The sequence below is a fragment of the Pseudophryne corroboree genome, chromosome 6 (genome assembly GCF_028390025.1).
Source record: "Pseudophryne corroboree isolate aPseCor3 chromosome 6, aPseCor3.hap2, whole genome shotgun sequence".
Taxonomy (NCBI): domain Eukaryota; kingdom Metazoa; phylum Chordata; class Amphibia; order Anura; family Myobatrachidae; genus Pseudophryne; species Pseudophryne corroboree.
The window spans coordinates 40721042-40748916 of record NC_086449.1 but is presented as its reverse complement, the minus strand read 5'-3'; the positions used below and the strand labels follow the sequence as shown (position 1 = coordinate 40748916).

General features: G+C 43.7%; 1 protein-coding gene across 2 annotated transcripts in view; it reads right to left on the bottom strand.

Annotated features, from left to right (window-relative positions):
• LOC134936016 (NXPE family member 3-like) overlaps window positions 1-22569 on the bottom strand; it is an 88490-nt gene extending 65921 nt beyond the window's left edge. For both annotated transcript variants that reach the window (XM_063930914.1, XM_063930915.1), the window contains exon 1: window positions 22375-22569. In XM_063930914.1, coding sequence (XP_063786984.1) covers window positions 22375-22383 — 9 coding nt within the window. In that variant the 5' untranslated portion in view covers window positions 22384-22569. The remainder of the gene's footprint in view (window positions 1-22374) is intronic.
• Window positions 22570-27875: the final 5306 nt, after the last annotated feature.

The window sequence follows — 27875 nt, the reverse complement described above, 5'->3', positions numbered from 1 at the left end:
GGTCATATGTGTATCTGCCCCTCCCCCGATATGTGTATCATGCCCCCATTTTCATTGGCCACACCTCATGTGGCATTTGGCCACACCCATTTTTTGGGCACGCGGCCCAAACACAGTACCTGTAAGACATTTTTTCAACTTGCACCACTGGGTACTGCAACGAAAGCTTTAGCAAAGTCTAAAAAGATTACATGCACCTCATTACCCTGATCTAGGTTCACACTAACTGTTTCATAAGTTAGTTAGTTTGACATGATCTATCCTTCACAAATCCATGTTGGTTCCTATTAATAACCTTATTGGTTTCAAGGAACTCCTGTATTCTATCCCTTAAATCACCTTCCAGTACTTTCCCCTCTATAGATGTAAGACTTACTGGTCTATAATTACCCGGTTCAGATTTACTTCCCTTTTTAAATACCGGTACTTCCTCCGCTATATGCCAGTCTTTGGAGACCATGCCTGATGTAAGTGAGTCACTGAAAATCAAATATAGGGGTCTTGCTAATTTGGAGTGTAGCTCCATGAGAACCCTTGGGTGAATTCAGGAGCAGGTGATTTATTAATCTTATTTTTTTTTTATCGGTCACAGACTACTTAAATAAGCATTAAGCAGTGGGACATTATCATTGCTAAGGTTATGGTCCTCTCTTGTGAATACAGATGAGAAAAACTTGTTTAATTTTTCCGCTATGTCATTGTCGTCTTTGATTAGGACGCCCAGATTGCCTTTTAAAGGGCCTATACTCTCTTTCTTTAATCTTTTGCTGTTAATGTATTTAATACACTTTTTGGGGGTTTGATTTACTGTCCTTTGCTATTAGCTTTTCCGTTTCTATTTTAGACGCTCTGATTTCTTTTTTGCATATTTTGTTACAATCCTTATAGTACTGGAATGACTCCACCTTCCCGTCCGATATATACTTCTTGAATGCTTGCCTCTTTTTGGCCATTAGTCCCTTAATCTTTTTATTAAGACACATTGGTTTGGAATTATTACTTCTTCTTTTGCTGCCCATGGGAATTAACTTACGAGTATAACTAGCTAGCAACGTTTTTAATACTGTACATCCCATTTATCTGTAGTATTCTTTCCTTGAAACTAAATTTCCCAGTCAATGTCCATCAAAGCTTCCCTCATCATGTCAAAGTTGGTTTTGCTAAAGCTTAGAGTCTTAGTTGAGCCTATATAGGACTGCTTGTGAAAACTGATATTGAATGTGACCATATTGTGGTCACTGTTTCCCATGGGCTCCCCTACTATAATATTTGATATCAAATCTCCATTGTTTGTTAATACCGGGTCTAAGATTGCATTGTACCTAGTTGGTTCCGTGATTAGTTGAAGTAAGTAGTGATCATTTAGTGTGTTTAAAAACCTATTACCCCTAGCAGTATCACATGAATCATTTGTCCAATTAATTTCTGGATAGTTAAATTCCCCCAACACTATTACGTCTCCCAATCCTGCCGCTTTTTCTATTTTCTTCAGTAACAATTCCTCATCAGATAAATTAATAACAGGTGGCTTGTAGCATATCCCTATAAGTATCTTTTTAGTTCCCTTTCCCCCACATTCAATTTCTACCCATACAGTCTCACAGTATTTACATTCCCATCGCGAATGTCTTCCTTTATATCAGGTTTTAAAAAAAAGGCTTTACATAAAGACATACCCCTCCACCCAGTTTGTTTATTATGTCTCTCCTGAACAGCGTATAACCCTCCAGATTAACTGACCAATCATGAGTTTCATCCCAAGTAATTTGCTTTCTTTTAACTTATCACTAACTCCTTATCTATCGCTGCCTCCCAAGGCTACCATCACAAAGTGTAAGTTTGACGGTATTATCACTATGTCTTTATCCTTCCTGCTCAACTCACTTCTCTTCCCTACTGACTCTCACTCCTGACCAAGCTGTTTTCCTACACAGGGCGGGATGTACTAAAGGAAAAATGTGGTAAAACCCCCTACCGCTGCGTTTTCACTGTCCAGGGTATCGCCATCTCTGGATGGCAATACCCTATAGAAGCCTATGGGCTTCTTATCACCGACCGCCGCAACCCGCTGCCTCCACCCGCTGCCTCCACCGCCCCCGTTGCAGAAGCCGACCCCCTCCCCCCGAGCATACCTTCCTCCAGCCTGCCCTGGTACCGGAAGGTAGTCTCCTCCTCCCCCTAGCAACGCAGCTGGAGGTCCTTCCGGCTGCAGGGGGGAGGAGGAGGCGCCAGGGGCAGTCTGCTGCTGCTTCCTGGCGTGCAGGCATTGTGGAGACCCCTTGAGGTGACAGAGACCCCCCGCAGACCACCTCACAGGTATTGCGGGGGGCCTCCGTCACCGCATTGCGATATTGATCGCATATGTTAGTACATATGCGATCAACATCGCTGCGATAAGCGGCGAGGGGCGGCGATGTATCTTAATACATCCCGCCCAATATGTCTTCCTTACTTTTGCTCTGTTGTTCCAGCTGTCACTACCCACCTTTACATATCTACTGTATGCCTCTATATTGGCATTCCAAAGGCACCAGATAGCTGTAAAAGCCCTTTCCCTTATTAAAAAGTATTATTTCAAGGTCCTTATCTCCTCCTGGTAATCCAACCTCTGTTGTTTCTTTCAGCTGCCTCCTTTGTCCCCCCCCTCACCCCCCCCACCCCCCTCCACTCCACACCTCTTCACTCTCTGCCCTTGACTTCGTTGCTCACTTCACATTTAAAATGTAATGAATTTGTGGGACATCACATCCTACCAGACCCTCATCACCCCATCCCTTTCTCAGCCTGCCTTTCCCCTTCATCCCCATCCATTTTACCAACACTGACTTCATTTTCAACCAGTATCTGAAGAGGAAGTAATGGCCCTAAATTGATCCTCCCCCCTTGTCCCAATCCACTCCTGCCTCTGCTCTCTCTCTCTCCCGTTGCATGTTCCCATCTTGCCAATCTCTTCCAACTTTACCTCTCGTCAGGCACTGTCCCCTCTACATTCAAGCATGCCATTGTTTTCCCATTCTTGAAAAAACCACCCTTGACCTTGACATTGCTGCCCCACCTCCCTTTGCCTCCAAACTTCTTGAATGGATTGCATGCAACCACCTTACCTCCTTTCTTTCCTCCCCCTGCTTGACCCATTTCAGTCTGGATTTTGTCCTTTCTACTCCACAAAATCTACCTCACTAAAGGACCTCCTTGCTTCCAGCTGCTACTCTCTGCTCATTCTTCTTGACCTCTCTGCTGCTTTTGAAACTGTGGACTACATTCTCCTCCTGCATATCCTTCACTCCCTCTGTCTGCATGATACTGCCTTCTTCTGACTGCCCTCCTGCCTCAATGACTATTCTTTCCGTTTCCTCTCATGATTTCAATTCCTCTAGCAAAGGTGGTCCCAAGGGTTCTGTTCTTGGACCTATCCTATTCTCCCTTTATACACCCACTTTAGGTGAGCTCAACAGCCCTTTTGCCTCCAATATCATCTCTATGCTGATGACACTCAGATCTACTTCTCCTTCCCTGACCTTTTCCCCTCTCTCCTCAATCGTGTCTCCAGCTGTCTGTCTGCTATTTCTTCCTGGATGTCTTTTATACTGGCTGGTCATGGTCGGAACTACAGGGTGAGGTTCTACAATGGGAATGAAGTTGATAACTGCACAGTTGACTGTTGATAACAATAGTAGCCACTCTGCAGGTTGCCTGAGGATGACAGGAACCATGAATGACTGTGTAGGTGATGATGCTGTGGACTAACCGTGGATGGCAGGAGCAATGTATGGCTGCACAGAAGATAGCAGCTGGAGGATATGCAGTGAGATGGATTTGCAGTGACAGACGGAAATAACAAGTAGGTGGTATACTGAAGAGGTTGAGATGGAGAACTTAGAATTATGGTAAGCTGGAACAACACCTGAGCACTCACAATTAGAAACACAGGAGACAAAGAAGTACTGTGGAGCCTGGAGATAAGACACACATACCACAAAGGAAGGATGTAGTGCTGACAATCCATTGCCAGAACTGTCAGGTTTGAATAGGTGCTCCGACAGCTGATTGGTCTGGCCTATCATGTGACCAGGTCCTAGGAACTTTAGATTGACTGGTCTGCCGCGTGACATAATTTCAAGATAAAGCGTCACATGATCTGGATCTGCGGGAGCAGTGCCGGAGAGCACCAACCTAGCACCCGCCAAGCACTTCAAAAGTAAGCAAGAAAAAATAATAACACAGAAACTGGGCGCTGATAATAATTGCAATGATGTTGAATATTAATGATTTAGAACTGCTGCTTCACCCAGAGGTCACTGCCAACCTCACAAACAACTATTACAGGAAATATAAAGAATAATGAAGCGCTGTACAAATCATTATATATTTAAAACATATAACATTTAATTAACAATTACAAGACAAACATGAATCACACGGCCGGTGTTAATTCTATTATCATTTAAAACATATATAATATATGGTAAATAATGTAGCCACTCCGGAATAATTTAGGCTGAATTAGTAGGCTGAATGTTAGTAGCCATTAGCATGCCTTAATTAAGAATGGAAAAAGTTAAAAAGCATAAATCTCTTTCAGCTGATGGTTTGATTATAGTTCAAGGCTTGAAATTGGTTAGTAGCAAGCGTATTAGTGCAGGAATCTCCTTGCTTAATTGTAACAACTGCAGACAGATCTTAGTATGTTATTGTACTTATCAGTCCAGCGTGGCCACGCTAAGCAAACAGCAACTCGGCGTGTCTTCAGACCATGGTATGGTTTTACCGGGGTGACGTCTCACTCCTTTTACTCCAGGCAGGTCCTCACGCTTGCGGTGCTGGTTGTATGCAGCAATTGATCCCAGCCGAGGATAGCACTCCTCTAACGCGTTTCCCCGCCTTTGTGCAGCTCGGCGGCTTCTTCAGAGAGAATGAATGAATGAATGGTGCTATCTTACACCGCTCTGTATTTAACGGAGCTCAGGAACCTCCCTCTCTTTCCTGTTTCCGTAGATTGCGCATGCGCACTCCGTGCGTTCCAATCATGCGTTCCATCAAGCGTTTTCATGGTTGTTATGGTATCAGTTCCTGTTTATATTAATCTCGTGTTTTGCCCATTCATTATATATATATTACTTGTGTGATATTATTTAAAAACAAGCATCGGTTTGCTGTACATACATTAATCATTACTTAATAAACTATATATCAATCATCATCGCAATTTTCCACACCAATGATATATTTAATCTATCTCAGTTCATATTAAGAAATTATTATAAAATATATATTAAATAATAATACTCATAATAAGTATAGTAGTTATAATGATAACAACCACCACAGTTATCACATGATTTTCAAACAATCAAACACATAATAATATTTTGTTATATTATTAATTTATTAATTTATTAATTCATCATATCGCAAATGATATATCTGGAGGCTAAGATAACAGTTAAAATGATATTACATATATATAAACATAAATATATATATGTGCATATACCTCAAAATATATACGCACACATATATATATAAAAAGATGAATAGAGACAGAGGGGATTATACAAAAGGTACTGTAAGGACTTATAATAGGACAAATAGGGATCAACAATTAAAGACACCTATTAAATCTCCTTATCGTCATAATAAGGAGAAATGGGGGAGAGCATCTAATCAGAATATGCAATCACCCAGGAAATACAATACTAGAAGGGAACATGTTAATTTTTCACATAAAAACAGATATGAGGTGTTAGATGTGGATGAAGACATAAGGGATAGTCCAGTTACACCCAATTGGAGGAAACAAAGGTCGTTTAGATCTAGGTGGAATAGTAATAATGAAAATGCAGGCTATTCCCCGAGACCTACTAATGATGATTTTTTAGAGCAAAGACCCAGAAATCCAAGGAATCTGGGTATAAGAAGCGAAGCTTTAAAGAGAAGAAGAGACAATATAGAGGATGCAGAGGGGGAAGGAGGAAACAGAGGAAAAAATGTTCGTCTCAATTAGAACCCAAAGGCATATTTAATCTATCCTCTAAAGAGTTAACTAATGATGAACTTAAACTCCTGTCAAAAGGTCTAAACTTTGCGCCGGCCTGTAAACCAAATATTTTTACATTATTTGTTGACCTTAATAAATATGTAAGGGCATTGAGCAGGAAAAGGTATTTTGCCTCTAAATATCTAGATAAAATAAAGAATAATGATGAACCCATTATTCTAGATGATAATGACGCGGTAGCCCTGTCCATTTTAGAAACACTAGATACGGGACATGATCTTGATATAATTGGTACAACACCTGAAAAATTATATGATGTAAATCCAAGAAACAAATTCAGACGAAAATCTGACTTTTACCCATTACAGCACAGGGGCCCCTATATAGAGAGTTTCTATAGAAAAACTCTAGAAGATTTCAGAGTTATGTGTAACAAAGCGGATAAAAATAAAATAAAAGATAATTTGACATTTAATGAAAGAATGGCAATGAGGGATCTATGTAGAAACCAAGAGCTGATTATTAAATCCGCAGATAAGGGGGGGGGGGGTTAGTAGTCCAAAACTTGAATGATTATCTAACAGAAGCGAAAAGACAATTAACAAATTCTAATATTTATAAAACCCTGGGGGGTAACCCCACAGAGGCATTTCAAGCAAAGCTAAAAACCATGTTACAAAAAGGTTTGACGGAGGGAGCTATATCAAAGGAAACTTATAATTTTTTATTCACTACACACCCAGTCACACTCACGTATTATCATTTGCCAAAAATACACAAGTCACTTATTGCACCCCCTGGGAGACCTATTATTTCGGGAGTGGGTTCTTTAACCAATAATTTATCACATTATGTTGATTCATTTCTACAAAGCCATGTGAAAGATTTAAAATCTTATATAAAAGATACAACACATTTTTTGAATCTTATTAAGGACCTAAGATGGAAGGACGGATACTGTATGGTGACTTGTGATGTAGAGTCACTTTATTCCAATATTCCACAAGATCAAGGTATACAGGTCATTGATCAATATCTATCAAAGGATGATTCTATGACCAATGAACTTCGTGACTTTATTTTGAAATCAATCAAATTTATTTTGCATCACAATTATTTTATATTTGATTCACGGTATTATTTACAGACACGTGGTACGGCGATGGGAACCAGGTTCGCCCCGAGCTTCGCGAACCTATACATGGGTGGTTTTGAAGACCAACATGTGTGGGGGAGCGAGCTCGGGGCGGGCCTGGTTCTCTATTGTCGCTTTATAGATGATTTATTTTTTATTTGGGATCACAACCAAGCACCCCTCACACCTTTTTTAAATAGTTTTAATAATAATCACTTTGGTCTTACCTTCACTAGTAATTATAATTTTACTAATATCACTTACCTAGATATAGCTCTCTCCGTTGAAAATAATACAATAACTACAGAAACCCATGTTAAGGAGGTAGATCAATATGGGTTTCTAAATTATCAGAGTAATCATTTGAAAAAATGGCGGGATAATATCCCAAAAGGACAATTTATCCGTATGAAACGGAATTGTTCATCAGAACTGGCCTTTGAGAGACAAGCACATAGACTACACAATTCCTTTATAGAACAGGGCTATCCTAGAGAGGTGATAGATAAAGCTTACAAGGAAGTACAGGGAATGAAAAGAGAGCCCATGCTTATGAGATCAAAAAATAAAAATAAAAATGATAATAAAAATAATAATAATAAAAATAAAAGTAAAAACAAAGGACAAGTAGAAGATGGAGAAATTGATAGGTCACTGAATTTTGTAACTCAATACAACTCACACGCGGTGGAAATTAAAAACATCATAAAAAAGAATAGTCAACTTTTAGTGTTAGATAACTATATTGGGGATCTCATTGGACCAGAAAAGGGAGTAATATTTCGAAAAGCAGGGAATATTAAAAGTATACTAGCCCCAAGTCATTATAAAAAGACAAATAAAAATAGAAATAATGAGAATAAAGGGGAAAATTGGCTATCAATAAAATTACCTATGGGTTTCCACAGATGTGGGAAAGATAGATGTGAGACCTGCAAGTTTACTGAAAAAAAGTCCACTACCATAAGATCATTTGTCACAAATGAATGCTATAGTATTAAAGATTTTATAAATTGTAGCTCCAATTATGTCATATATGTATTAACTTGTGGTTGTGGTAAACAATACGTGGGACGTACCACAAGGACCTTACACACGAGATTTATGGAGCATAAACGAAACATCACTAAAAATTTGAAAACGCATTGCCTGTCAAGTCATGTATCAAATTGTGTGGAGGGTTCACTTGATAAAATTAATATAATTGGCATTGAGCAAATTGGAGCGACACAGAGAGGGGGTGATCGCTTCAATAGGCTATGCAGACGCGAAGCATTTTGGATTTTTAGATTATGCACACTAAAACCGCAAGGATTAAATGATACTGTGGAATTAAACAATATATGAATACATAAAAATTAACAAACTGAATACTAATTGGCTAGAATTTGAGCATCTATATGATTGGTATATGTAAATAATTCTTTCCCTATAATTGTGAGATATGATATTATACTACATCATATGCTTATATATCTTCCTCCTTCTAATAGTTGATTCCTATGATTAGGTTCCCCTTTTATATATATATGTGTGCGTATATATTTTGAGGTATATGCACATATATATATTTATGTTTATATATATGTAATATCATTTTAACTGTTATCTTAGCCTCCAGATATATCATTTGCGATATGATGAATTAATAAATTAATAAATTAATAAATTAATAATATAACAAAATATTATTATGTGTTTGATTGTTTGAAAATCATGTGATAACTGTGGTGGTTGTTATCATTATAACTACTATACTTATTATGAGTATTATTATTTAATATATATTTTATAATAATTTCTTAATATGAACTGAGATAGATTAAATATATCATTGGTGTGGAAAATTGCGATGATGATTGATATATAGTTTATTAAGTAATGATTAATGTATGTACAGCAAACCGATGCTTGTTTTTAAATAATATCACACAAGTAATATATATATAATGAATGGGCAAAACACGAGATTAATATAAACAGGAACTGATACCATAACAACCATGAAAACGCTTGATGGAACGCATGATTGGAACGCACGGAGTGCGCATGCGCAATCTACGGAAACAGGAAAGAGAGGGAGGTTCCTGAGCTCCGTTAAATACAGAGCGGTGTAAGATAGCACCATTCATTCATTCATTCTCTCTGAAGAAGCCGCCGAGCTGCACAAAGGCGGGGAAACGCGTTAGAGGAGTGCTATCCTCGGCTGGGATCAATTGCTGCATACAACCAGCACCGCAAGCGTGAGGACCTGCCTGGAGTAAAAGGAGTGAGACGTCACCCCGGTAAAACCATACCATGGTCTGAAGACACGCCGAGTTACTGTTTGCTTAGCGTGGCCACGCTGGACTGATAAGTACAATAACATACTAAGATCTGTCTGCAGTTGTTACAATTAAGCAAGGAGATTCCTGCACTAATACGCTTGCTACTAACCAATTTCAAGCCTTGAACTATAATCAAACCATCAGCTGAAAGAGATTTATGCTTTTTTAACTTTTTCCATTCTTCATTAAGGCATGCTAATGGCTACTAACATTCAGCCTACTAATTCAGCCTAAATTATTCCGGAGTGGCTACATTATTTACCATATATTATATATGTTTTAAATGATAATAGAATTAACACCGGCCGTGTGATTCATGTTTGTCTTGTAATTGTTAATTAAATGTTATATGTTTTAAATATATAATGATTTGTACAGCGCTTCATTATTCTTTATACTTCAAAAGTAAGCAGGTGAGGGGGCTTGAGGGCAGCATTAGAAACTGCTGTATACATTAATGGGGCCCCTGGAGCCCAAAGTGTGACACCTACAGTACAGTATATACTACAAAATAACAATGTCCGCTATTTACTTCAGCAAATGCTTTGTATTCAACTCTGGTTATGTGCCTCACTTACCTGACTGCCTATATTCATACTTGCCGACCTAATGGCTGCTCCCTCTGGATGGAGCAGCCCGGTAGGCTCAACGGGGGTGGGGCACTGGAAAAGTAGGCGGTGCAGGGATGTGGAGACACGATTGCATCATTGCAGCTCCACCACATTACTGGCATAGTAAAGCATGGGGTGGGGCTACGATGATGCGATTCACCATGAATCACATCATCGCTCCACCCACTTTTCCTTCATGAACAGAGCGGGCCAGCACCCCATGCGATTGCACAGCTGGCCCGGCCCTAAAAACGCCATTGAGTTACACTACACAGTTCATACACACATCAGCAGTGGCGTCACTAGGAGGGTGCGGATGGCAACCGGGTGTCAACCGTCAAGGGGTGACACCAAGGTGCTTACTCCTGCTCAGTGACAGGAGCCGGGTACTGCACTGTAACATTACATGCAGCACCCAGCTTCATTCACAGTGTACGAGCCGGCACTGCAGCCACAGAAGTCACCAGGGGCAGCCTGCATCTCTCTAACCCCAAGAGTGACGAAAATGGGGTCCAGGCTATGAGACCATGCCCCGCCCCCTACCCATGAGGCCATGACCCTTTTGCCAGTGGGCACGCCTTTGGTGAGAAATTACCAAGTCTCCCCCACCAGGTGTCACCTCATGTACTGTATATACATAAGACCATCTGCCTGTGTCTGGACTAGTAATGTGCACCAGAAATTTTTCGGGTTTTGTGTTTTGGTTTTGGGTTCGGTTCCGCGGGCGTGTTTTGGATTCGGACGCGTTTTGGCAAAACCTCCCTGAAAATTTTTTGTCGGATTCGGGTGTGTTTTGGATTCGGGTGTTTTTTTACAAAAACCCCTCAAAAACAGCTTAAATCATAGAATTTGGGGGTCATTTTGATCCCATAGTATTATTAACCTCAATAACCATAATTTCCACTCATTTCCAATCTATTCAGAACACCTCACACCTCACAATATTATTTTAGTCCTAAAATTTGCACCGAGGTCGCTGGATGGCTAAGCTAAGCGACTCAAGTGGCCGACACAAACACCTGGCCCATCTAGGAGTGGCACTGCAGTGTCAGACAGGATGGCAGATTTAAAAAATAGTCCCCAAGCAGCACATGATGCAAAGAAAAAAAGAGGTGCACCAAGGTCGCTGGATGGCTAAGCGACCCAAGTGGCCGACACAAACACCTGACCTATCTAGGAGTGGCACTGCAGTGTCAGACAGGATGGCACTTCAAAAAATAGTCCCCAAACAGCACATGATGCAAAGAAAAATTAAAGAAATAAGAGATGCAAGATGGAATTGTCCTTGGGCCCTCCCACCCACCCTTATGTTGTATAAACAGGACATGCACACTTTAACAAACCCATAATTTCAGCGACAGGGTCTGCCACACGACTGTGACTGAAATGACTGGTTGGTTTGGGCCCCCACCAAAAAAGAAGCAATCAATCTCTCCTTGCACAAACTGGCTCTACAGAGGCAAGATGTCCACCTCCTCCTCATCGTCCGATTCCTCACCCCTTTCACTGTGTACATCCCCCTCCTCACAGATTATTAATTCGTCCCCACTGGAATCCACCATCTCAGGTCCCTGTGTACTTTCTGGAGGCAATTGCTGGTGAATGTCTCCACGGAGGAATTGATTATAATTCATTTTGATGAACATCATCTTCTCCACATTTTCTGGAAGTAACCTCGTACGCCGATTGCTGACAAGGTGAGCGGCTACACTAAACACTCTTTCGGAGTACACACTGGAGGGGGGGCAACTTAGGTAGAATAAATCCAGTTTCTGCAAGGGCCTCCAAATTGCCTCTTTTTCCTGCCAGTATACGTGCCTACTTGGATGCGGTCACTCATATAATCCTCCACCATTCTTTCAATGGTGACAGAATCATATGCAGTGACAGTAGACGACATGTCAGTAATCATTGGCAGGTTCTTCAGTCCGGACCAGATGTCAGCACTCGCTCCAGACTGCCCTGCATCACCGCCAGCGGGTGGGCTCGGAATTCTCAGCCTTTTCCTCGCAGCCCCAGTTGCGGGAGAGTGTGAAGGAGGAGCTGTTGACGGGTCACGTTCCGCTTGACTTGACAAGTGTCTCACCAGCAGGTCTTTGAACCTCTGCAGACTTGTGTCTGCCGGAAAGAGAGATCCAACGTAGGCTTTAAACCTAGGATCGAGCACGGTGGGCAAAATGTAGTGCTCTGATTTCAACAGATTGACCACCCGTGAATCCTGGTTAAGCGAAATAAGGGCTTCATCCACAAGTCCCACATACCTAGTGGAATCGCTCCATTTTAGCTACTCCTTCAATCCCTCCAGCTTCTTCTGCAAAAGCCTGATGAGGGGAATGACCTGACTTAGGCTGGCAGTGTCTGAACTGACTTCACGTGTGGGAAGTTCAAAGGGTTGCAGAACCTTGCACAACGTTGAAATCATTCTCCACTGCGCTTGAGTCAGGTGCATTCCCCCTCCTTTGCCTATATCGTAGGTAGCTGTATAGGCTTGTATGGCCTTTTGCTGCTCCTCCATCCTCTGAAGCATATAGAGAGTTGAATTCCACCTTGTTACCACCTCTTGCTTCAGATGATGGCGGGGCAGGTTCAGGAGTGTTTGCTGGTGCTCCAGTCTTCGGCACGCGGTGGCTGAATGCCGAAAGTGGCCCGCAATTCTTCGGGCCACCGACAGCATCTCTTGCACGCCCCTGTCGTTTTTTAAATAATTCTGCACTACCAAATTCAATGTATGTGCAAAACATGGGACGTGCTGGAATTTGCCCAGATGTAATGCACGCACAATATTGCTGTCGTTGTCCGATGTCACAAATCCCCAGGAGAGTCCAATTGGGGTAAGCCATTCTGCGATGATGTTCCTCAGTTTCCGTAAGAGGTTGTCAGCTGTGTGCCTCTTCTGAAAAGCGGTGATACAAAGCGTAGCCTGCCTAGGAACGAGTTGGCATTTGCGAGATGCTGCTACTGGTGCTGCCACTGCTGTTCTTGCTGCGGGGGCAATACAGCTACCCAGTGGGCTGTCACAGTCATATAGTCCTGAGTCTGCCCTGCTCCACTTGTCCACATGTCCGTGGTTAAGTGGACATTGGGTACAACTGCATTTTTTAGGACACTGGTGACTCTTTTTCTGACATCTGTGTACATTCTCGGTATCGCCTGCCTAGAGAAGTGGAACCTAGATGGTATTTGGTACCTTGGACACAGTACCTCAAGCAATACTCTAGTTCCCTGTGAATTAACTGTGGATACCGGAAACACGTTTAACACCGCCCAGGCTGCCAAGGCCTGAGTTATCCGCTTTGCAGCAGGATGACTGCTGTGATATTTCATCTTCCTCGCAAAGGACTGTTGAACAGTCAATTGCTTACTGGAAGTAGTACAAGGGTTCTTCCGACTTCCCCTCTGAGGTGACGATCGACTCCCAGCTGCAACAACAGCAGCGCCAGCAGCAGTAGGCGTTACACTCAAGGATGCATCGGAGGAATCCCATGCAGGAGAGGACTCGTCAGACTTGCCAGTGACATGGCCTGCAGGACTATTGGCTTTCCTGTCTGAGGAGGAAATTGACACTGAGGGAGTTGGTGGCAGAGGCGTAACTAGGGTTTTTGGAGCCCAGGGCAAGATCAATAATGGCGCCCCCCCCCCACACACACACACACACACACAAAAAAAAATACAAAAGGAAAGTATGTGCACACGCCACCGATGTCACTGTATATAAAGATGTCTAGATGTGTATGTATAGATGTAGGTGCAGTAACATAGTAACATAGTAACATAGTATCTGAGGTTGGAAAAAGACAATTGTCCATCGAGTTCAACCTATTTGTGGTGTCCTATGCATGATGATTTGACTAAAATTTCTGACTGATGCTGCTGTCAGCCATTGCATTTTATCCCTATTTATAGTAACTATAATGCATGACTATGCACCATACCCCTGGATATCCTTATCCAATAGGAATTTATCTAACCCATTCTTAAAGGTGTTGACAGATTCCGCCATTACAACTCCCTCGGGCAGGGAATTCCAAACACGAATTGTCCTTACCGTGAAAAAGCCTTTACGCCGTATTGTGCGGAATCTCCTCTCCTCTAACCTGAGCGAGTGTCCACGAGTCCTCTGTGTTGATCTAACCAAAAACAGGTCCCGCGCAAGCTCTGTGTATTGTCCCCTTATATATTTGTAGATGTTGATCATATCCCCTCTTAGTCTCCGCTTTTCCAATGTAAACATGCCTAGTCTTTCAAGCCTTTCCTTGTATTCCATCGTCTCCATGCCCTTAATTAGTTTGGTCGCCCTCCTCTGTACCTTTTCAAGCTCCAGGATATCCTTTTGTAGTACGTGCCCAGAATTGTACACAGTATTCAAGGTGTGGCCTCACTAGTGATTTATATAACGGGAGTATAATACTCTCGTCCCTAGCATCAATACCCCGTTTTATGCATGCTAATATCTTATTAGCCTTCTTTGCTGCAGTCCTACTTTGGGTACTACTGCTTAGCTTGCTATCTATGAGGACACCTAAGTCCTTTTCCAGTACAGAATCCCCTAATTTTACCCCATTTAGTAGGTAGGTATAATTTTTGTTCTTGTTACCACAGTGCATTACCTTACACTTGTCTGTGTTGAAGCGCATTCTCCATTTGGCTGCCCATGCTTCTAATTTAACTAAGTCGTTCTGAAGAGACTCGGCATCCTCCTCTGTATTTATAGCCTTACACAATTTGGTATCATCTGCAAAAATTGACACCATGCTCTCTAGACCTTCTGTTGGGTCGTTAATGAAAATATTGAACAATAGCGGTCCTAATACTGAGCCTTGCGGCACACCACTTAGCACTTCAGTCCAAGTTGAAAAAGATCCATTAACCACAACGCGCTGCTCCCTATTATCTAACCAGTTTTTGACCCAAGTGCATATTGTGCTTCCTAGCCCTGATTCTTGTAGCTTGTAGATAAGTCTCATGTGTGGTACAGTATCGAACGCTTTGGCAAAGTCTAAAAAGATTACATCCACGTCTTTACCCTGATCTAGGTTTGCGCTTACTGTTTCATAAAAGCCATGTAAGTTGGTTTGACAGGATCTGTCCTTCATAAACCCATGTTGATTCCTTTTAATGACCTTATTTGTTTCAAGGAACTTCTGAATACTATCTCTTAGAATACCTTCCAATACTTTCCCCACTATAGATGTAAGACTAACTGGTCTATAATTACCTGGTTCAGCTTTACTTCCCTTTTTGAATATAGGCACTACTTCCACTATACGCCAGTCTTTGGGAACCATACCTGATATAACTGAATCCTTAAAGATCAAAGATAGCGGTTTTGCCAGTTCAGAGTGAAGCTCCATTAGAACCCTTGGATGAATGCCATCGGGCCCTGGTGATTTATTAATCTTTAAATGTTTTAATCGGTCACAGACTACTTCCTCGCTTAAATAAGTACCTATCAGTGTCATATTCTCATTATTGAGATTGTGTGTCAGTCCCTGAATTGGGTCCTCTCTAGTGAATACTGTTGAAAAAAACTCATTTAGTGTGTCCGCTATGTCATTATCATTTTTGCTTAAGACTCCCAACTTGTCTTTTAAAGGGCCTATACTCTCCTTCTTTAATCTCTTGCTATTAATGTATTTAAAGATTTTTTTGGGGATTGGCTTTGCTTTCCTTTGCTACTAGTTTTTCAGTTTCTACTTTAGCCGCTCTTATTTCCTTTTTGCAAACTTTGTTACATTCCTTATAGTGCTGAAATGACTCTGCTTCCCCGTCAGATTTGTATTTTTTAAATGCTCGCCTTTTCTTGCCCATAAGTTCCTTAATCTTTTTGTTAAGCCACATCGGTTTATGATTTTTATTCCTTTTTTTGCTACTCATAGGAATACATTTGAGTGTATTTTTAGCTAGCAGGAATTTTAGTACCTCCCATTTCTCCATAGTATTTTTTCCTAAAAACAAACCTTCCCATTCAATATCCCTGAAAAATACTCTCATCTTTTCAAAATTTGCTTTGCTAAAGTTTAAAGTCCTAGTTGAGCCAGTATAGGGCTGTTTATAGAAACTGATATTGAATGTGACCATATTGTGGTCGCTGTTTCCTATGGGTTCCCCTACTATAATACCTGATACCAAATCCCCATTGTTTGTTAATTCCAGGTCTAAGATTGCATTGTACCTAGTTGGTTCCTCAATTAGTTGGACTAAGTAGTTATCATTAAGTGTGTTTAAAAACATATTGCCCCTAGCAGTATCACATAAGTCGTTTTTCCAGTTTATCTCTGGATAGTTAAAATCTCCCATCACTACTATGTCTCCTACTCCTGCTGCTCTTTCAATTTGCTTTAGTAACAATTCATCATCAGATGCGTTGATACCAGGCGGCCTATAGCATACACCCAATACTAACTTTTTTATTCCTTTTTCCCCGCATGCAATTTCTACCCATAATGTCTCGACAGTGTCTACAGTCCCCTCCTGAATATCTTCCCATATATTAGGTTTTAAAAACGGCTTTACGTAAAGACACACCCCTCCACCCTTTTTATTTAGTCTGTCTCTCCTAAACAGTGTATAGCCCTCTAGATTGACTGTCCAATCATGAGATTCATCCCACCAAGTTTCAGTAATGCCTATAATATCATACTGTTTGCTTGCTGCAAGTATTTCTAGTTCACCCTTTTTACCAGTAATGCTTCTGGCGTTTACATACATACAACTAAGATGAGTATTTTCCCTTGCGTTAGGGACATCTTTCACCTTATGTAGCAAGGATGACCTGTAATCGTCATTGGTTAGTGCTTTGGTAAAATCCCTTTTAGTACCCATGTTAGTAACCTTACAGCCTGCTCTTACCCTCCCCCCAACTTCTCCCCCATTTCGTTTACTACCGCCATCCCCACTATTCTCACTGCATGACCCGTAGTTTCTAGCTAAACCCTCCCCCCAGGCTCCTAGTTTAAAATCTCCTCCAACCTTCTAACCATCCTTCCCCCCAGCACCGCTGCCCCCTCCTCAGTCAGCTGCAATCCGTCACGACAAAAGAGATGGCGCCTGACTGAGAAGTCCGCCCAGTGTTCCAGGAACACAAACCCCTCTTTCCTGCACCAATCCCTAAGCCACACATTTACCTCCCTAATCTCCCTCTGCCTCCCTGGACTAGCGCGTGGCACGGGTAATAATTCCGAGAATATTACCTTAGATGTCCTTGCCTTCAGTTTCTTTCCTAAGTCCCTATAGTCTTTCTTAAGGACATCCCACCTTCCGCTAACTTTGTCATTGGTGCCAACGTGCACCAAGACCGCCGGGTCTTTGCCAGCCCCTCCCAACAATCTATCTACCCGGTCCGCGATGTGCCGTACCCGAGCACCCGGGAGACAACAGACTGTACGGCGATCACGGTCCCGGTAGCAGATTGCCCTATCTGCCTTTCTGATGATAGAATCCCCTACCACCACCATCTGACTAGGTACCTCTCTATCTTTTATCCCAACCGCGCCAGAGGGACCGCACCTCTGGATGCTAGAGGGAGCAGTCTCCTCCGGCACCGTAATTTCTTCACTATCATCCTCCGATTCCTCGTCCAATCGGGCAAATTTGTTCGGGTTTGATAGTTCGGAGATGTCGAGCCTCCCCCTCTTTTTCTTCCTTCTAACTGTGACCCAACTGGCTACCTGATCATCATCCTCTTCTACCAGTGACCCCTCCTGCAACTCCTCCACCGTTCTGTCTAAACTACGCTCGAGATTGTGAATCCCCCTCAGTTGCGTAACGGTTTGCTCTAGATCAGTTACCTGGGCTTCCAGGGCAACAGTTCGCACACACCTCGTGCAGATGTAATCACACTGGGCCGGTAGCTCCAGGTGTGCATACATCTTGCACGACATGCACTGAGTGAGGTCCCCAATCACAGCCCCTCCCATATTGTTTGTAAGGTCTAACTCCCTGTTACTCTCACAGAAAAAGCAGCAAAAATACAAAGTAGAAGACAATCTCACTTATACAATAAATTAAGCTGGCTTATACTTATCTATCTTTGTGTGGTTCTTGGTCCTTCACTTTTATGCAGCCGTAGTACTCTCTCCTGCGGCACCTATACTCCACTTAGCAGTTGCAGTTGTTCCAGCTCACTGCACCTCCTTTTCACTCGGCTTCCAGCTCCTGGAAAAACACACACACACAAAAAAAAACCCGCACACACACGCACAATCACAGCCCCTCTGCTACTCCAAGCTGCTACTCCAAGTAAGAGACCCTCTCACTCACTCACAAGGTCAGCCCCTTGCAGCCTCACCGGAAGTTTAATGGTACTGCAAATGTGTGTACCTGATTGTGTATTGTGTATTATAAAACTCACCTTTTTCTGTATTCTAACTCACCTTTTTGCTGTTTAAAACTCACACTTAGAAATCCAATCAGCACTTGGAAGAGACAAGCCCCACAGAGCGAGCTCCAAGAGTCTAGTCACTGCTTATATAGGCCCAGCCAGCATGACTGGGCGTGACCGATCATCACAGACCCGTTTTCGGCATTTGGGGGAGTGCCCAGCGCTCCCCGAGCAGCACCGGCTGCTTTGCAAAGCAAAGCAGCGGGTGACCAAAGCCTCCCCCAACTGCCCCACCCCCGCCCGCGGGACACTGCGACCCACGGGGGGGACAGCGGTACAGTGTCCGAACAGCGGGACTGTCCCGCTGAAATCGGTACAGTTGGGAGGTAAGCAATCTCCTTTCTAAAGTGATCCCCTGTTGTCACGCATATCGCGCCCATAGTAATCAGGTTTAGCTGCGCAAAAGGGTTAGGGCACCTAGCTACCCCGGGGGTAACGAGCTAAAATTATTATACCACGCCCGTCAGCAGAAACAGAACGGGCGTGGAAGGGGGTGGAAAGAATTGAATACGCTCATTAAGTTTAAAAAAAAGAATCCGAATATTTTTTGCATTTTCCTTTAAATAATCAAATACACTAGACATATAGACCACCGCATTCACACTAATAGTAATTAAGATTCAATCAGCCATCAGGCGTGGGATCAACACGCAAACATCATGCGTATTCCCACCAGAGTTTGGGCACCTTTAAGTTATTTTTCAGCTGAGAGGCAAACGGGTATGGGTCATTGAGTCGACCCCTATTGGTCAACATGCAGTTGGTCGACAGGGTTTCAAGGTCGACATGTGTGAGTAAGCCCCTACTGTAACCTGCCATTGCTTGCACACAAATCCACCCTCTCCCCCCCCCTCCCTCCACCAACTCCATACCATCTCTCCAAGTGCAAGGAAGCATAAGAGATACATTTATCTGACTCTGCGCAGGCAAAGATGTGTAATTATATTTTGAGCATAATACAACAACTAAAAAAGGTACAATTTACTACAACCCAATGGTTATGCCCCACGCTACATCTGACGTACAGCACCCTAATGGGCAACAGAACACCCAGTATTATTCCGGCAGAGACAGGCTATAACATACCTGCCCTGGCTGCTCCTGTAATAACATACTTAAGGATACCAGATGGACATCTATAAGAGTGCTAAGAACAGGATAAAGGGGTCTATTTACTAAGGTTGGACATAAAGTCGCTGGAGATTAAGTACCAGCCAATCAACTCCTAACTGCCATGCCACAGGCTGTGTTTGAAAAATGACAGTTAGGAGCTGATTGGCTGGCACTACCTCCAGCGACTTTATCTCCATCCAAGGCTTGGTAAATAGACCCCAAAGTTTTGTACATATAAAAGGAAAACGAGAACTGTGATGTTATACGTGGTAATATTTTATGAGCCAATATGACAAGTGTGCCACACAGCCCTCTCTTGGCACGGCCAGGGTGACTCAGCTGCTCCAATCATCTTTCTCGATCAAAATGTGCGTCATATTAACCCAAATAAAACAACTGGAAGCGTCAAAACGACTTTGCTAAATTGCACCAATCAATTCTTTGATTTTTAAACTGAAATCAAATCAGGTTCCAAACATACCTGCAAACCTGTACATGTATTCATTATATTAACAGGGATATATGACTGCTATATATATATATATATATATATATATATATATATATATATACTCATATAATACCCCAATATATAATATCCACAGCAAGCAACTCCCTGTACTTACCATTCCAATACACCCCATAGAGATGAGCAGTCCCCACGGCTGTCTCATGCTTAATGCCTGTGTAAGTGATGAATGTGCACCGAGCTAAGGTGTCCTCAGTAGAGGAATATTCTGAGCCCTACCTGTGACTCTGTCATCTGCTCTTCAGCTGTCTCACACTGAGCATAGAGAAACAATTCCATGTACATAACCTAATGCTGATTACCCAATCTTCATATTAAGGGAACTCAAAGTAATAAACCATAATAAAAAAAAACCTTAATGGCCAAAAATTAATAAACTAAGATCTGGATAACAGCAGCTGTCAACTAGAAGAGGATGAGTCTTCTGTAGTATAGGGGGTCATTCCGAGTTGTTCGCTCGCAAGCGGATTTTAGCAGATTTGCTCATGCTAAGCCGCCACCTACTGGGAGTGAATCTTAGCATCTTAAAATTGCGAACGATGTATTCGCAATATTGCGATTACACACCTCGTAGCAGTTTCTGAGTAGCTCCAGACTTACTCGGCATCTGCGATCATTTCACTGCTTGTCGTTCCTGGTTTGACGTCACAAACACACCCAGCGTTCGGCCAGACACTCCTCCGTTTCTCCGGCCACTCCTGCGTTTTTTCCGGAAACGGTAGCGTTTTTTCCCACACGCCCATAAAACGGCCTGTTTCCGCCCAGTAACACCCATTTCCTGTCAATCACATTACGATCGCCAGAACGATGAAAAAGCCGTGAGTAAAATTCCTAACTGCATAGCAAATTTACTTGGCGCAGTCGCAGTGCGGACATTGCGCATGCGCATTAAGCGGAAAATATCTGCGATGCGAAGATTTTTACCGAGCAAACAACTCGGAATGACCACCATAGTACAAAGACAACAGTAAAAAAAAAATCAGTAAGGACGGCTCTTATTCCCAGGAAGGGCTAAGAAAAATATATCTAAAAATATTGCACTGAAATCCTTATATATTATGTAACAATCATTTCTTATTGCCATTATTTGGGGCAATAATAAATTAATTATATCCCAAATGTATCTCAAATACCCCCTCATCCTGTTGCACTTCCACAGTAGCATCCTCAATTTCTATGTCACCATCTTTACTTGTACTGCTCATTCCCATATGTTCAGAGGGTGCTGAAATGGTAGAAGGAGGCTTCTCTACAGTGTGAGAAATGTCAGACTCACATATAGCTAACGTGGACACCCCTAGATTCTCCTCAGGGATATGTGAAGACACAGTTTGTTCTTCAGCCTTAAGGCTTTTCTTGTTTTTGTCAGTACATATTCCCTTTATTATAAGAGGTGATGTTTTGTTTTACATTGTGAAATATTGTTTAGGTTTCAAGTGTGCTTTCATAATTATATTTCCTGAACCACCTTTAGTAGATGTTGTTGTACTTTCATGACTTGCAGCAGCCACAGCACTAGTTCTGGGTTGCTGCTCCTGCTCTTCTATCACCTGATCCATATCGACTAACAGCGCTAAGAATTGGTGGCACCTACTGAACGTTACTTTTAACTCTGAACAACACACACATTATTATTTCTTTAACATTGCAATTCACAGCGTTATTAGTAATGGTGGCACCTACTTAACGTTATTTTTAGACAGTTCGTGAACCCATCCTGAACACACACATTTTATTTATTTTTATATAATGATTTGCCTAACACTGACACAGTCACAGTGCTGCAGCCCACAGTCCTTCACTGATGTCACTGATACATTAGCCCACAGCCCTTAATCTTCACTGACAGTCATGCTGTAACCCACAGCCCAAGTTCACTGTTGATGATGATGATGATGATGATGATGGCAAACGGGCCGTCCCTGGGCATAGGCAAACTAGGCAATTGCCTAGGGCATGAATGCCTAGCCAGTGCTCCAATCATGTGATAAGGCAGCCTGCCAGGCTAGCTCACTAAGTGGGAGGCAGGAGGTGACACCACCAAAGAGTGTGCACAGATGCGGCACAGTTGCTGAACCACCATAATAAACATGCTGCCTGCGGTGAGAGGCTGCCCGTATTTCAGAGGTCTGCCAGTTACAAATATGGTTGTGCTGGTCCTGGTGGAGAGCTGCTGCATGTGCTTTGCTGCAGCAGCTCCTCCTCCCATGGGCCTTTGCGGAGTAACGCTGACTATGGCTAGTCTGCCAGCCACCCTCCCGCCACCACCACCAACCTTTACCTTCACCATCCTACTGGCACTCCAATGCTGTAATAGGCATAGGTGGCACTCACGGCGACTTGGAAATAACAGTCTGAAGACCCAGTTCAGTGTTTCAATGTTTTTCCATCAGGAAGTAAAAAATCAGTGTGAAAAACAAGCCAGAAGGTATATAGATGACAACCAGAGGGATCCAACCCACCAGAGTGCCTCTAATTAAGGCTCTCACTTTGTTACAACTGTGTGTTAACCCATAATTAACATTGCAACCATTAACATACCTCCCAACATGACCCTCTCCAGGAGGGACACAATGCTCTGCTCCTGGACTTCCCTCTTAATGTATGATTGTCTGCACCTGTTTTGAACAGGTTAATGGACAAGAAAGGTGTTTCAGCACAGGTGATGGCAATCATACAGTAAGAGGGAAGTCCAGGAGCAGAGCATTGTGTCCCTCCTGGAGAGGGTCATGTTGGGAGGTATGCATTAACCCAGGGGTTCTCAAACTCGGTCCTCAGGACCCCACACAGTGCATGTTTTGCAGGTAACCCAGTAAATGCACAGGTGTATTAATTACTCACAGACACATTTTAAAAGGTCCACAGGTGGAGCTAATTATTTTACTTGTGATTCTGTGAGGAGACCTGCAAAACATGCACCGTGTGGGGTCCTGAGGACCGAGTTTGAGAACCTGTGCATTAACCTAATGCTTGGATGTTACAAACATGACAATAGCAATTGCATACCATGCGCCAAATGTGATAATGTAACATACATAATGCTTTGCATGATAGAAGTGTTTTTAAAGACTCGTAAGTCCTGGTCAGTACTGACAACTGGCCAAAGTTTTTTTTAAGCTGGGGTTATTGGCACTTTGTCATACTTGCCTACCTGACCCTCTCCATTAGGGAGAAAATGCTCTGTTCCTGGACTTTCCTGGTAATGTATGATTGCCATCACCTGTGGTGTACACCTTCTTATCAATTACCTAGCTCACCACAGGTGATGGCAATCATACATTACCAGGAAAGTCCAGGAACAGACCATTTTCTCCCTCATGGAGAGGGTCAGGTAGGCAAATATGCACTTTGTGGATTAAAATTATTAATGTATGGGATTCTCCTTTGGTTGATTTGTGTTTTGGATTTAGGTGTTAGCAACTGCGAGCGTCACGGGGCAGCAGGTGACGGTACTCCCACAGCCGCTGTCAGGGCTTCGTGCAACATCTATAATCCAGTAGGTGGTGAGGATGCGGGAGGCAGGAGGCGCTGCCGGATAGGAAGGCAGAGGCAGACATAAAGACTTGTAGCAGCGGCAGGTCCATGACGGCACAATACGCAGCTGCGGGAGGCAATCACGGGGGGGGGGGGCAGAAGTGGAGGAGCAGCTGGCCGTGGGAGCCAGGCAGCATTCCCCGCACCCCCTGAACTTCCGCACCCGGGGCACATGACCCCTTAGTCCCCCCCTAGTTACGGCCATGCTCATGTGAATATGCTGTTAATTGAAATTTGAAACACATATGATTTAACGTTGTGAAATATGCATATTGCACTGTCCGGAGATAAAAATGGAGCCGGTGATAGTAAGATCACACGGTAGATGCTAGAATCAAGTGGGCTAAGGGACCTTTTCCGTAAAAGGGAAGAGTTACGACACAAGGGGGAGGAGCTAGGCCAGCGGGATAGTTCCTCTACTATCCATGCCACCAACTATTACCTTTAGTAATCAGGTGGCGAGCGGAGCGGAGCGAGCCACCGTGCCCGAAGCGTGGCGAGCGAAGCTAGCCCGCGAGGGTACGTTTCGGGTACCCTGTTCGCCCGTAGCTCCTCCCCCTGGTGACATAGCTCCTCCCCTAGGTACGAGACAAGGTCCCTTCTCCCACTCCGATATAGAACCAACCTGGACCACACACCTGACAAAGACCATTGACGAAACGCATTGGGCAGGGCTTGGAGGACGCTGGACGCGGTGACGTCATCGTCCGTGTTCCTAGTGCGGGAGACCTGAGGTCTCTAGTCACTGCTATGCAGCTATTGTGGAGACTGGCCGGTCTGATTCGGGACCTGGGGCTATCCGGAGGCACGGAGGCCGGATCACGAGGCTCTGCATCTTTTTCTTTAGATTTACTTGAGATTACGTTTTTAGTAAAAGTTGTTTTATCTATACTCACTGTGTGCGCCCCCCATGTCTCTTGTCTTTACATATATATATATATATATATATATATATATATATATATGTATTACACACACACATGCATGCACACATACATGCATACATACATACATACATACACATGGATGCCCAACGCCCCAACCCTCCGTTTTTTGCCCCTGCATTTTCCCATGAGCTGGTTAAATAAAGGTCAACACACAGTTTTGTTTTTTTTTTACTTCAACTCCAAAGGCTAAAGTGATCAATCAACACTTGTGCTTTTTCACACTTGCTCTCCAGTAAATTTGGCGTTACCTTATTTTCCTTGTCACATACTTTTTCTGTTTACACAAATCTTCACTCACCACCTCATTGGGGTGTCGTGCAAGTAAGTTCTGCTTTACTGCTGCTGTGCATCCATTTTTTCTGCAAAGATCCCAGGCTGCGTTCTCCACCACGTGTGACGATCTAGGGTATTTTAGCACAGTAGAGTGTTCTGTGGTGTAATGTCTAGATCAGTGTTTCTCAACCTCGGTCCTCAAGGCACACTAACATTCCTGGTTTTAGTGATATCCAGGCTTGAGCACAGGTGACTTAATTAGTACCTCAGTTATTTTGATTTAACCATCTGTGCTGAAGCCTGGATATCCCTAAAACCTGCACTGTTGGTGTGCCTTGAGGACTGCGGTTGGGAATGCCTGGTCTAGATGCTTAAATAAGGGTCTACAGGCAGCTTGCTCGTTAATGGTGTTTTACTGTTGTTGTTATTGTCGTTGTCGTCGTCATCATCATCAAAAAATGCTTAGTCCCAGAGCCAGATTAAGGCCCCACAGAGCCTTAGGCAAAATACAGGTTTGTGGCTCCATATTAATGTGAAGAGAGGGAATACTGTACATCGGGCAATGTGACAATCGCCCACGTTCCCCATGAATTGAGGGGCCTCCACACTGCAGGAAATATTGCCCCATCCTGGACAGTAGTTCCCAGCAGCATTGCAGACATAGGAGGTGATTCAGAGATGGACGCAGAATGCAACATATGCAGCAAGATTTGCGTCCGTCTCCTCACATGCTGGGGGGCCGCCCAGCACACGATACGTCCGCAATTTAATTGTGGATGCATTGATTTAAGGTTGACCCCTGCCAGCGGTACAGCTGTGTGTGACAACACTCAGCTACCTCAAACAGTCATGACACGCCTCTGTTTCAGTAGCCACGCCCTCCATATCACCGAAACGCTGAGTGGGGTTGTCAGTTTTTTGGGTGGGGTTGGGGAGGTCAGGGGGGGTTGTCATTTTTATTGGTGGAGTTGAGAGAAGACATGGAAGTTGTTAATTTTATTAATGGAAGCCCCCATCAGATGCGTCACTCACCTAAAGGACACCCAATGCTGCCTCGGCTGCAAAAGGGCATGACTTCGCGGGACGGGGTCTTGGCTTCACGGGACGGGGCCATGGCTAAGCGTCCCAACCCCCATTTCTCTGACGTCCTAGTGGATGCTGGGAACTCCGTAAGGACCATGGGGAATAGCGGCTCCGCAGGAGACTGGGCACATCTAAAGAAAGCTTTAGGACTATCTGGTGTGCACTGGCTCCTCCCCCTATGACCCTCCTCCAAGCCTCAGTTAGATTTTTGTGCCCGACCAAGCAGGGTGCAATCTAGGAGCTCTCCTGAGCTTCTTAGAAAAAGTTAGTTTTAGGTTTTTTATTTTCAGTGAGACCTGCTGGCAACAGGCTCACTGCATCGAGGGACTAAGGGGAGAAGAAGCGAACCAGCCAGCTTGGGCTTCTTAGGCTACTGGACACCATTAGCTCCAGAGGGACCGAACACAGGCCCAGCCTCGGAGTCCGGTCCCAGAGCCGCGCCGCCGTCCCCCTTACAGAGCCAGAAGCAAGAAGAGGTCCGGAGAATCGGCGGCAGAAGACATCAGTCTTCACCAAGGTAGCGCACAGCACTGCAGCTGTGCGCCATTGCTCCTCATGCACACCACACACTCTGGTCACTGAGGGTGCAGGGCGCTGGGGGGGGGCGCCCTGAGCAGCAATATAAACACCTTGGCTGGCAAAAATACATCACATATAACCCCCAGGGCTATATGGATGTATATTAACCCCTGCCAGATTCCATAAAAATGCGGGAGAAAAGTCAGCGAAAAAGGGGCGGAGCCTATCTCCTCAGCACACTGGCGCCATTTTTCCCTCACAGCTCCGTTGGAGGGAAGCTCCCTGGCTCTCCCCTGCAGTTAATACACTACAGAAAGGGTTAAAAAGAGAGGGGGGGCACAATTTAGGCGCAGTATACAACATATATGCAGCTATAAGGGAAAACACTTTTTTATAGGTGCTATCCCTGTGATATATAGCGCCCTGGTGTGTGCTGGCATACTCTCCCTCTGTCTCCCCAAAGGGCTTTGTGGGGTCCTGTCCTCTATCAGAGCATTCCCTGTGTGTGTGCTGTGTGTCGGTACGGCTGTGTCGACAGGTATGTGGAGGATAAGGAGGTGGAGGCGGAGCGAATGCCTGTAAATATGTTGTCACCCCCTGCGGGGTCGACACCGGTGTGGTTGAACTTATGGAAGGATTACGTGAAAGTGTCAACTCCTTACATAAAAGGCCGACGACACGGAACAGCCGGCTACTCAGCTTGTGCCTGTTCCAGCGTCTCAAATGTCATGGGGGGCTCTAAAATCGCCCGCTACCTCAGATAACAGACACAGATGTCGACACGGATACTGACTCCAGTGTCGACATCGATGAGACTGGTGTACCCTCCAAATAGGTCCACCCGTTACAGGATTGAGACAATGAAAAATGTATTACACATTTATGATTATACCCCAGGTACCACATAAAAGGGTATTGTGTTTGGTGAGAGAAAACTATTAGTAGTTTTTCCTGCATCTGAGAAATTAAATGAGGTGTGTGAGGAAGAGTGGTCTTCCCCCGGTAAGAAATTGATAATTTCTACAACGGTTATTGGCAGCGTACCCTTTCCCGCAGAGGATAGGTCACGCGGGGAAACACCCCATAGGGTAGATACAGCGCTTACACGCTTATCAGAAAAGGTGGCACTACCGTCTTCGGGTACGGCCGCCCTGAAGGAACCTGCTGATAGAAAGCAGGAGGTTACCCTATAAGATATGGTCACACACTAGGGCATTATATTGCGACCAGCCGTTGCTTCGGCATGGATGGGCAGTGCTCCCGCTACGTGGTCAGATTCCCTGTCGGAAAATAACTATGGATAGGGACAATATTTTGCTGAAAATAGAGCATATAAAAGACATGGTCTTATACATGCGTGATGCACAGAGGGATATTTGCCGGCTGGCATCAAAAATAAGCGCTAGGTTCATTGCCGCCAGACGGG